This window comes from Acomys minous, assembly GCF_964271855.1.
Source record: "Acomys minous genome assembly, chromosome: 6".
Lineage (NCBI taxonomy): Eukaryota > Metazoa > Chordata > Mammalia > Rodentia > Muridae > Acomys > Acomys minous.
Window position 1 is genome coordinate 81963398 of NC_140487.1, and position 12720 is coordinate 81976117.

The 12720-nt window shown below is 43.9% G+C and overlaps 1 protein-coding gene across 3 annotated transcripts in view; it reads left to right on the forward strand.

The window, feature by feature from the left end:
- Positions 1-12720, forward strand: part of PDE4B (phosphodiesterase 4B) — a 540265-nt gene that overhangs the window by 414991 nt on the left and 112554 nt on the right. For all 3 annotated transcript variants that reach the window (XM_084786194.1, XM_084786195.1, XM_084786196.1), the window contains one exon: positions 8190-8384. In XM_084786194.1, the coding sequence (XP_084642320.1) occupies positions 8190-8384 (195 nt within the window). The remainder of the gene's footprint in view (positions 1-8189; positions 8385-12720) is intronic.

Sequence of the window (12720 nt, forward strand, 5' to 3'; positions counted from 1 at the left end):
CCCTTCACCATCTAGGACAGACCCTCGCGCCACACTATTATTGAGCTTGATTTTCTTCACAGCATTTATCACTACCTACAAATATAATTTTTTGATTCTGGTTGTCTATTGCTAATTCTCCCCTCAGGGACCCTTTTCTGCATTGCTATAGCTGCAGACTAAGAACCGTGTCTTGTCATAGAGCGGGTGCTGATAAGTATTTGTTGGAGGACCATCATCACCATTAGTACAAATCCGTACTCGAAAGTCAATCTTTTTCTGTCGCCAAAATGTCCGTGAGACGTCTCATCTTAGCAGCACCCCAGGGATCTTCTCCCTCACAGATTCATTTCAGATTGAAGTGTGGGGTCGGAGTACAAGGCATCCAGTTTCCCAGTTTATTCCCTACAGAGTGGGCACTAGGAGCCATGTTCCCAGAGTCAGAGCTCTTCAGAATGCCAACACTATCTCTGTCAAGTCTGTCTGGGATCACTGACAATTAATATAATTTTTCAAAACGCCCTGGCATGACAACCACAGTGACAGGAAGCTGCTTCTCCAGTGCAGATGAGCTAGCTGACCGTCATAACTCTGCACATGCCCTCTGGGAAGAGAGTCGCACATGTAGAAGTAGATTCTCAAGGCAGGATTGCAAGAGTCTATCCCACTGTCACTGCGCACAGGGAAGTTCCGCTTCCGGCTGAGGAATGGAACTGTCATCGTACTTTCTGTGGTTTTGTACAGTTAAGTCTTTTATTAGGAAACCCTCTGGTTGGTTCTATAAGGACGGCTCATGTTACTCTGAGTAGAGGGACATATTTCTGCCCAGCTTCCCCTCTATAGGATCAGAGAGCACAGTGAAGTACTGGCCAGTGTTAATACCTAAAGAACTAGGTAAATGGATATTTGTTCTTATCAAGTGTCAGACAAGTGACTGAAGATGCTAGTCTAAGTATAAATGGGAAAAATCTTTTCTAATAGAGCGTTAATGGGACAGAATGTTTTGTGAACAGCATCCCCACATGTGCATAACTGTACACAAACTATGGACGCTGACACCCCTAGGACGGCTTTCTTAGGATGTTGCAGGGAGGATGAGGAAGGAAGGGCTAGTGTTAGAGGATTAAGGAAGCTCCACTCAAGTACTCCGCTGTGGTCCTTGACTGACAAACGTTTTAACCCAAATGGGTCAGCTTGTCAGATGAGAGATGCCGACTGTGAGCTTCTTGCATCTATTCAACGGTCATGTATGCATGTCTTCTATAGGAGAGTCAGCTCACGGTCTAGGAATACAGAAATGAATCAAGGAGGTTGTGCTCTGGAGGAAGAAAGGTGACTAAACTGAGGTAGATAGTCCAACATGACAGATTCTGAGTCAAGAATGACCTGGGGAGGAAAGGACCTCGGGCACAGATTATATAACCGTGTAATAAAAGGAGGTCATGCTTTAAAATTCTTCAAATGAAGTTTTGTACTTTCGAGCCTTCTTTTTGTTTTTTTGTTTTGTTTTGTTTTGTTTTGTTTTTGGCCGTTTTGAAATAGGTCAGAAAGAATAAGCCTAGAAAACTGTGAGGATTAAATGATGCAGATGATGCTCAGTGAGTCTTTTTTTTTTTAAGGCAGCAAAGGGAAAAGCAGAGCTCGCTCCCCAGAGCAGTTTGCAGCTCTGCTGACCTGGGAGTTTAAACTTTTTTTTTTTTGTAGAGTTTCTCTTTCCAGTGGGAAGATTTGTTAGGGTCAGTCTGCCGGGGAATGGCTGGGCTGAAAATCAAAGTTTTTGCTATTCCTAGGAAGCTGCTGTGTGACTCTTCATTACAGACACAGGACGTGTGCAGGTAGTTGGGAATCAGGAAAGCATCCCCGTGGGGACGATGGCAAGGCTGTTCTGTGACCTCTCAGTTCGGCCTGAATTCCTGATGGCAGAGCTGCTCCTGCTTTAATCAAAGGCTTCACACACATCTCATGCTTCTGCTGGTCCGGATTTTTCCTCCCAGACCCGGGGAGTAGACGTCTTACCTCCCTTCAAACTTTGCATAAATTGGAGGCCAGGAACCCCTGAGAAACAGTGGTGACTTCTGCCATCTGCTGGCTCCTTCCTGTCACCAGCCTAGAGAGCTGGTCTAGCAAAGACCCCAAGGGATGGAAGAGCAGACAGCAGAGAAGGCGTGGGGCAGGTGGTGGGCCTGCTTTTATCAAAGAGCAAGGCGATGAACGGAGGGGCATTAAGCTGGTAGTGTGGTTCTCTGCAGGCTCGTTTCAGGGAAAATACACTGTATTGTGATTTTTTTCCCCAAATTTTATGCTTACATCATTACCACATGAGGCTATTTAAGTAAAGTCACATCCTTTATAGATACACTTGAGGGAAACAACAGAAACTGGTGCTGATGGTGATTGAGATGAAGGTTTGGAGTAAGGCTAGGAGAAGCACTGTACAGCACATTACAGTGTTCTTTCACCGGTTTAAATGGATCTGTTATTCACGAGATTCTGACCCAAATGTCTGGGACAAAAAAAAAAAAAAAAACAGGTACTATTCCCTCTCTTCACCTCAATAACATATTGGGAAGCAGTTAAATACATGGAAAATTAAACAGAGATGTGCAAGTGGTCTCATGACGTTGTCTGCCCAGTGTACCCATGGGTTGAGAGGATGCCATCAAGAATGACTGGAAAATACTTGATGAAAAATGTATTTGCAGCAAAATGTACAGAATTTACTTTCTTACCATTGCATTAACTATATCCAAAATTCGCATTGCATTTTATATTATAAGTAAGACAAAAAGGACCAGAGTTACACAGGAGGAAGTGTGGAGATCACATGCCAATACCAAGCCACTTTATAAAAGGGGTCTAAGCAGCCACATCTGTGGGTTTTGGCACTAGGTGGAGGGTCCTGGAATTGACCTCTTTGTAATACTAAGAGCAACTCTACAACATAAATAACTGTGAGAGACTACAGAGGAGCGGTTGGATGTCATCTTGGGACCTCAAAGAATTAATGATCATTTCACTGGTGCCCCAAGATGAGTTTAGAAGAAGCCTTGTACTGGCGGCAGCAGAGGGACAATGCTTCTAGCTACAGGAGCATCACTTCTCATGCACAGCCTCACCTGCCGCCACGGCCTGAGGAGCTAAGATCTCCAACTACAGAGCAGAAAAAAAAAGCTGTTAAAGCATTGCATGTGAGGGGGGAAAGCCACTGGTTATGTGGGCAGAAGCCATCAGGGCCAGGAGATGGAGGCCCAAGCAAGTAGAGGGGCTGCACACCAAGCATTGGAGATGGTGAGCAAGACTGCCAAGGTGGGTCTCTCATCCTGAAAGAAACGTGTGTTTAACAATACTTCAGTCCATGTGTTGGATATGTGCAAGCTCTTCCACATAAGCATAGGGGCTAGCATATGGCTTACTCACACAATCAGAAAGTTATGAGTGGCATCCTATGAATTTACCTGAAATGTCAACATAACTTCATGAAAAATGGAAGTTCAAGTATCTGTTACCTTAACTACACCAATGACAGTACTACTTAGAATCACAAATAACAGTAACCAAATTTAAGAGAATTGTTCTGAAAATTGTAGTCCAGCTGCCAGATGAGCAATTAAGTAGTACATGGAAAGTGGGAGTTCTAGGAACCACAGTGAATGGTAAAACCTTATAAAAATCAATATTCAAATGAGTATGAAAAAAATACTCAGATGGGGGCTGGGAAGACAGTTCAGTTAGGATAATTGCTTGCCCTAGAAGCATAAGCTCCTGAGTCAGGAGCCTCAAAACCAATGTAAAGCCTAGGCAAAGAAGAAGTGTGTGTGTGTGTGTGTGTGTGTGTGTGTGTGTGTGTGTGTGTGTAAGTGCACTGTTAGAGCAGAGGGTGGATGAAACCAGGCAGAGGCCTGGAGGTCACCAGCAAGAGGTCCATCCAAGCTAACAAATTCCTGGATAACTAGAGAATGGCATCCAACACTGACCTCTGGCTTCTACATGCATGTGCTGGTGGGTACACCTTCCCCCCAAAACACACACACACACACACACACACACACACACACACACACACGTGTGTGTGGGCATGCACACGACTCACCCACATGCACAACACACACATATCTGCATGAAAAATACTAAACTGCTAGTAATGGCACTTTTTGTTCTCTTCTGCCTGTGTTTTACAGAGCTGTCTTATGTTATAATGTTTTACTCTAAAGAAGCCTACGAAATGTGTGTCCTGATTATGGCAGAGACAGAAAATGCCCTAAATAAATTATGCCCCCTGTTTATGCATTGTATGCCTTTGCAGATTCCCTTTTCTTCCTGATTGTATTTTGGTTTGTGTGGTATATTCATTTTTCTTGTTAAGGCTGCCTTCAGTCTCTCTCTCTTGGCCAGGAAGCCCCTCCCCCTTGACTCCCTCAGTCTGTGGGATGTATTGGGATGCGTGCCCACTAATTTTGCTGTGACTGGGGCTGGTGTCTGGTTGGTGATTCATGTTTGTTCTGAAGCTGTACATCTGTACCAGTTGCTTTCAAGCAGTGTCCCAGGGACTATGAAAGGCCGTTTGTCTCACTGAGACTGCTTCTTTGCAGCAGGGCCCGCTTCCTTGGCTTCTCCTGAATTTCAGCAAGCTCTCTTTTGAGTTTAGGCAGAGTAGAGAAAAGAAAAAGTAAAGAGAACCAAAGAGGAAGAGTTTGTGTGAGGAGGAATCTAGTGCCAGCTCATCTGGCAGATGTGCTTAATAATAGTGGCAGAGTGTCCCCCAGGCCTCACTCTCTTGCTAATGTTTTGGGGACAGCACCTCTCACAGCAGGAAGGCTGATAGTGGAAAAGAAGACAGATGAGCCCAGTAGAAACCTCATGGAAAAAGTTCTAAGAGTTAGCGGCCTTACCTACTGGGCAAGATGCCAGTGCAGAGACAGAGAATATTATGGTAGTCATAATACTCAGAAGTGTCACATGAGCACTGACCACAGTGCTCAAGCTAGCGACTGTCTGGCATCCCAAACACTTACCCTTTGGTCTTGTCCATCCGGGAGCTTCTAGGAGGCTATGAGTGCTGTAGTTAAAAGTATTCTCCTTGATTAGTAGCAAAACAAGGTTGGGAAGATGTACAGCAAAGTGAATAGCAGTCATACAATTGCACATGGAATTTAGAAGTTCACTCCACTCTTAGACTTTGAGTGGTCCCAGCTTCACTTGTTAAGATGCTGCCCTCTTTTCTATTAAGAAGGGATCAGAGGGCTGGCTAGAGCGATGGCTCAGTGGTTTAGAGCGCCAGCTACCCTTCCAGAGGCTCCGCAGTCAGTTCTACACAATAGCTTACAACCATCTGTAACTTCACTCCCAAGGGATCCTGTTCTTTTCTGGCCTCCAGGAAAGGTGGCACATGTGTGGTGCAAGATATATGAACAGGCAAGTACCCATACATGTCATATAAATATTATTATTCTTTAGAAGGAGAGTTCACAGGCAGAATATCCATGTTCTGCAGGATTGGGGGTGGGAGGGGGGTACAAAGGATCCGTCTTCCTCTTTAGTTTCTCAACAGCTAGTAGAGATCTCACCCAAGGCAAGTCTGCAATGTGCTTCATTATATTTTCACTTGTTAAGAAGTGTGAGGCAGCCTGGCTGGCAAGAAAATGAGGACAAGGGATTGTGCGCCTGGCGGCAGGCTTGGGCAGTTGCCTACCCTAGACCTCTGGGCTTCTGGGGAGACCATCTGTGGAGCCTTGTAAGCCCCGTTACACATTAGGTCGCCTTTGCACCTACTTGGCGCTTCACCCAGGGATCCCTATGTGCGCGTATAGAGCTTGTATGGAATCCGAACGAGGCTTTGATCAGCAGACTCTTTGGTGGCATCGTATTCCTGTGCTCTCATTTCTCCTGTTCCAAGGAACAGAAGAGCTGGCGCTTCAAGGCAGTCTGCTGCCTCCTTCTGGCTCACTCAAGATGGCACTTCCTGCCTCCAGAGGATCATTCAAGAGCGGTCGTAGACTGATTCTTACATACATACATACCAACTACAACGCTTGTTAGAAAAGAAACGCCATTCCATTACCCAGCGTGCCATGGTGCGACTGAGGATGACAAAAGCCTCCAGTGCCTGAGGCTGTAAAGACACGGAGTGGGAAAGTGGGTCTTTCTGTGTGCTCCACCTGCCAACCAGTGTACCTCTCCCTCGAAGATGGTTCAAAAATATAAAATGGAAAACCTAGAAATAGACAATTCATGAGTTTTTAAATAGGTTTTATCACAGTATTTCTTATTTCAATAAATACTTGTGGTGTGCATATGTGTGCATATATATGTGTTTGTGTAAGCACACATGTATACACACTTGTACAAGACAGAAGTCCACATTAGATGGCTCCTTTAATAACTCTCCACCTTATTTATTGACACAGGATCTGCCAGCAAACCTGGGGCTCACTCATGTGCATAGGCTAGCTAGCCAGAAGCTTTGGGGGTCCACATCTGTACTTCCAAAGTTAGAATTACAGAGGTGCCCCTGCACCTAGGTTTTTCTTTCTTTCTTTCTTTCTTTCTTTCTTTCTTTCTTTCTTTCTTTCTTTTTTTTTTACATATGTGATGGGGCTCCAGAATCAGGTCTCTGTGTTTCCACACAAAGAATTATATCAACAGAGCCATTTCTCCATTTCTATAGTATATATCTAGTATTGCCTTAGTCGTGGGTAATGTGAATCTCTTACCGTGGCTGATTTACAGACTTTGTCATCAGTGTGTCTGTATAGGAGAAAGCAGTGCACATAGAGCTGTCCGCCATCTCACCAGTGTGTCTGTATAGGAGGAAACAGTTCATACAGACATGGCTGTCACCAGCTTGGTCAGAAATCTGCTGAAGGTCTCGAGATGAGTCCCCTCTGCTTGAAGGAGTACAGGGAAACCAGTAATTTAGTATGTTTCCTTAAACAAGATATTGATGTGGTGTTTGTTTTTTGGGTTTTTTTTTCTTAGCCATATTTACATATTTACCTTCAATGAAATGAAATGAGATTATACAGCTCGAAGGGGTGTTAGGATTAAGCGGAATAGTATACCAGAAAGCACCTTGTAAATTTAAGAAAGATAACAAAACAAAACAAAACAAAAACAAAAAAACAACCCCCACACAGTGGAAGATTAGGATTCCAAGGGGAATGTGGCCGCTGGGTAAACATAAAGGAAGCTGAGTCTCGTTAATAACCGTCCCCATGCCTGGCAACTCTTGCGCAACCTCTCAGCATAGCATCAACAGGGGAGCAGTGAGTGTTTGCGAGAAACTGGGGACAGTGACTCCTGTCCATTCTCACCTCAAGGAAGCTGACACACTGCTCTAGGGCGACAGTAGGAAGCGGCAGAAACAAGGCGCGAAAGCCAAGAGGCTCCCATTTAGGCCTTTAAAGTCACATTAGGCCTGCAGGCATCTTCAGCGACCAAGTGAGGGGCTGGGATCCGAGTTTCCCTGGCACTTTTCTGTGAGAGTCAACTATGGCATTCTTCTCCAGAGCTCCGGAACTCTGCAGCCTGGGAAAGTAATTTGCTGTTATCAGATTAATTAAGTCATTTATGTGGCTAAATTTACATATGAATATTAAATATCAGGCTGGGGCCTTTCTAATCAGACAGCGAGTGTTTGCAGGGTAACACTTTGTTCCCAAAACATTCAGAAATATGCAAATTGTATCTTTAATGAGGCTGATATTTATGTAAGGAAGAACTCTTCCAGCTAGGAAGAAAGCACCCCCATGATATCTGTGTCTGGCACCTACCACTGTACTAGATGCCCCCTCTGGAGTTCTCATTAGCAACAAGGTTTGGGGTTATTTTTGGATCTTTTGTTTGTTTGCTTGCTTGTTGTTGTTTCTTAGGTTTTGGCGGTGGGGCGGGGGGAGGTTCTTCTGCTTTCACTATAAATCTGTAATAACTGGTCAGGCTGTGGAAAGTTTAAAGGTCATGACCTTTGCCCTTGGGTCAACTTCTGTTACTATTTATTAACAGTAAACCCGGGAAAGGGGTAAAATTTGTGAAACTCAGCTTGCTCTGAACAAAACAGAAAAGATGGCAGCCTTCACCCGTCCTTAGACCGAGCCTCTTTGCAAGGCTTTGCAGAGTGCGCCTGGCATGCAGAGGCTGCGCATGCGCGGTCTTCCTGTACCTGAACTGTCCTTGGCAGTCCTCCACTGACCAGACTTTCCCACTTTCTCTTTAAGCTTTGATGTGGAAAATGGCCCTTCTCCAGGTCGGAGCCCGCTGGACCCTCAGGCCAGCTCTTCCTCTGGACTGGTCCTCCATGCCACCTTTCCTGGCCACAGCCAACGCAGAGAGTCCTTCCTCTACAGATCCGACAGCGACTATGACTTGTCACCAAAGGCGATGTCAAGGAACTCATCGCTCCCCAGCGAGCAGTAAGTAGAACTCTTCTCTGCCTTCCAGCCTCACAGACACCTCAACCTTGACCCTCTGAGGCGGCAGCAGAAACTGTTGCCAACCCAAGGCAGGAGAGAAAACTGAGCAAGTGTCAAAGACACTCATCTTAAGGACTTGCAGAATTTTGACTAGGCTACCCAGGGTATAATAAGAAAACAAGCCAAAAACTGCAGACACAGTACATCCGAAAACTTTTACTGGGTTTATTTCCTGAACTGCTAAATCATTTAGGGAATGGAAACCTTAACACGTGTTTTGAACCACACTTGGAATCATGGGTGTAGGAGGCCTTGGGCCAGAACAAAAATGGTGGTTGCTTTCCATTCTCGATCACTGGCCTTTGCTCAGTGGCCTTTAGCTAAGGGGTCACCCAGCCACATGCCGCTGTCCCTTCTGTGAACCTTTACCGTTATACTGATCCACTTGGTGAGACGCAGAGCAGCCAAAGCACGGATGATATTTTTGCTTGGCTGATCCTAATTGCAGATCACTGATTTTTATTTAAAGAATGACAACTGGTTTGTATTGACTGTTGATTAAGTTTCTGAACCCAAATAAAATTGGTTGCCAAAACGCATGACTTAAAAGGTTTCTGGGCATACGCTCAATTGGTTTTTAACGTCGTATGTTATAAAAAAAATATCAGTAACTCCCTAAAATCTCCAGTCTGGAAAAGTCCGCTGGCTTCTTGTCCTCTGTTAAAAAGAAACCCTAACAGATTCACCTTCCTGTGAAGGGGGCAAGGACCGTCTTAAAGTTGGCGGCAGGAAAATATTCTGCATGGTGGCTCTGCCAGCAACTTTTTATAGCCGTGCTCTAGCCCGGGGACTGGAGAGCTGGCTCGGCTGTTAGCAGCACTTGCTGTTCTTGCTGAGGACCCAGGTTCGTCATCAGAACCCACATAGTGCCTCACAATGATCTGCAACTCTAGTTCTGGGGACCTAACATTTCTTCTGGCCACCGTCGGCACCACACGCATGCGTGGTGTACATCTCTACGTGCAGGCAAACACTCATATGCATATAAGAAAAGCAAAAGTAAATACATCTTTTTAGAGGTAGTATATACTCACAAAACATTCCAATCGTGAGTGAGCCAAGACCCACATTTTTAACTCATTTGGAAAATATTTACTGACTCTCCTATGTACTTTGCCGTGTGCTGGGCTTTGGATATTAAAAAAAAAATGAATGAAAGAGTATAGAAAAATCACAGATGTGTTGAAACCAATTGGCAATGATAAGACACACACATGCACACTAACCCCCACAGGATAAGAGGCAACACACGTTGAATCAACACGTGCTCCTTTACACGTGCTGTCTGTTAGCCTAACATCCAAACCTTGGACACTGCCAAGTCTGCGTAGTCTGGATTTTATCATGGAGAGCAAAGGAAATACAGGGAGCTCAAAGTAAGCACAGATCCATACCCGTGCTTTTTGCAAACAAAAGGCTAGCGTTGGGATATAGGTATGTACTCAATTTTTTTCTGGTAATTCCCAAACGCATTCCAAACCTCACAAGGAGTCTCCAGCTCACTGAGATTCCAGAGAAGAGGCTACTTACACTCCAGGTTAAATTCTCCTATTTCCTTATGTGGCACAAAAATGACACAGAGAGTTTAAACTTGAAGATAAATTAAGACTTACAAGCCAGCTTATGAAACTACAGCTCTGAATATCTCTGCATCCAGCATCCTGACACTAGCTTTACCTCTCTTTGTAATTTCACTGACCAGTTAAACATTCCCTTAACTTTATCACCTGTACAATGTTACCAACGTCAGTTCTGGACAAGCAAGAATTATGTGTGAAAATTATCTAGCATCGTTCTTACTTTTTAACTTTTCAATTTCTATTAGTCTTTCCTTCCCTCCCTCGGCCACCCCCGCTGTGTGTGTGGGTGTGTGTGTGTGTGTATGTGTGTGTGTGTGTGTGTGTATGTGTGTGTGTGATATACACATGAGTATGTGAGTGACAATGTGTGTGTGTCATAAACATAAGTATATTTGTGTGATGCACATGATTATATGGGTGACAGTGTGCCTGTGTGTGTGTGTGTGTGTGTGTGTGTGTGTGTGATATACACATGATTATGTGGGTGACAATGTGTGTGTGTCATAAACATAAGTATGTGTGTGTGATGCACATGATTATATGGGTGACAGTGTGTGTGTGTGTGTGTGTGTGTGTGTGTGTGTGTGTGTGTGTGATGCACATGAATATACAGGTGACCGTATGGAGGATGGAGCTGGATATCAGAGTCTTCCCTACTGCTCTCTGCCATTTTGCCTTGAGACAGTGTCTCTCACAGAACTGAAAGGTTATCAATTGGTCTAGGCTTGCTGGCCTGTGAGCTTTGGGGACCTGCCTGTCTCTATCCACCATTGCTTGGGTTATAGTCACACTCAGCTATAGGTAGGTGTTTTTGTTTTATTCTATGTTGGTGCTAGGGATATAAACCTTTGCCCTCGTTTGCAGAGAAAGCACTTTCCCCATTGAGCAAATTCCCTTTTTTAAGAGAAAGATTATTATAAGTAGGAAGAGCACGTTTCCATAATAAAGATAAACTCTTCTCAGGGAAGTGCAGGTGATAACACAGCACCAATTACCCCCCCCCCCCACACACACACACTTTATTCAGAGTGAGAACGGAGAAGATTTTGTTTTGTTGTCAAATAACTGTAAAAACTTTTGTGTTTGCCAGATTAGGAATTTATACTTCTCCATGTGAAAAGCTGTAGAGTTTAAATAATGTTCAGTTTCTTCTGGCAGTTTATTTTGTCAGAGCCGCATTGAAAAAAATCCAGTTTCACACCGGTGTCTGTGTCTAAATTGAAGTGATGTTAAAACAAACACACAAACAAACAAACATTTTAGGAATATATATTTTCCTTTATCTAATTCATTATAACCTTTATTTTATTTTTTAAAGTATTTCATATATTTTATCACTTTTATTTTATGTATATGGGTATTTGCTTGGATGTATGTCTGTGCACCACTCATGTTGCGTGTCTGCACAGGTCAGAAGAGAGCACTGGATCCCGGGAACAAGCCATCTTGTGGGTGTTAACAAAAAACAAAAATCAAACAAACAAAAAACAAAACAACAACAACAACAAAAACCAGGGTCCTCTGGAAGAGCAGCAAGTGCTCATGACACCAGTGAGCCATCTCTCCAGCCCCATGAAGTGAAACTCTTGAAAGCCCTTTCTTCTGATTGTCACTGTGCAGGAAGAACTAAGATCAATACAGGAACAGAAGCTCCGCCCCTTCTCGCTCCGCCCCTTCTCGCTCCGCCTCTGTCTCTGCCAGTAGATCCAAGAAGAGGGGCCAGGACAACCCAGGCACCCTGATGGTGAAGCCTGCTGGGCAGGCTACACAATAGCTTTTCCTCAGGAGCCCCTCCAGTCTAGCACAGAGCAGTCACGAGTGCAAATTCACAGAAAAGTGAAAAGTTTTGCATACTTCTGCCGCATTAAGTTCTAGCACTAGGAAAAAAAGTTCTAGCCTTTGAAATGTTTCTTACATGAATTGTCTCCGTAAAATAAATGGAAATTATTGTACGGGTTAGGCGAAAAAAGGTGAATGAATTAAAAAAAAACATGAATGGGAAATTTAAAATGGCTTCAATTTTTAGCAACAAAGGTCATGATGAGGCTTTCTAGGAAAAGAAAACAAAGTCTTCTGAGGGACCCCCAAGGCAGGTGCAGCTGTGCCCCTGGGTGTGGCAATGGATTGGTCTCTCCTTAAATCCTAGGCTGCAGTCATTTCTAAACTAATGCCTTCATATATTGTGGTATGGGTTTCTCAGTAGAAACCCAAATTACTGAAAATTAGCAGGGGAAGTTTTTCTTTCAGAAATCTACGGCAGAAATCGCTGTCCACAAAAGAGTCTTGACTGCCCACCTGGTAAGCCACATGGGAGGAGGTGCCATATTTTTCTCATTTGGTCATCCCATCTGCAAAAGTTGCCATGTGCAAAGGCCTATGTGTGCTCTAGAGAGAAATGGCAAGGGTAATAAGACATTAAAAAAAAAAAAGAATTAAAAAGTACAAGCAATAAGCCACTTAATTTTAAGACCTATTTATTGATGGCCTACCAAAAGTAGAATATGGTGTAAAAGACTCAAGTTAGAGCCACAGCTGTTTCACCTGCTTACCATGACTGCAAAGACATGGAATCCCTCTTATGCTCTAAGTTAACTAAGTACAAACATGCATTAACAAAGTGCTGTCCATGTGCCATGTGCTAAAGTACTTTACATATGTTCATGTAGTAGAAACCGCAGTTTCTTTTCAGTTAAAGA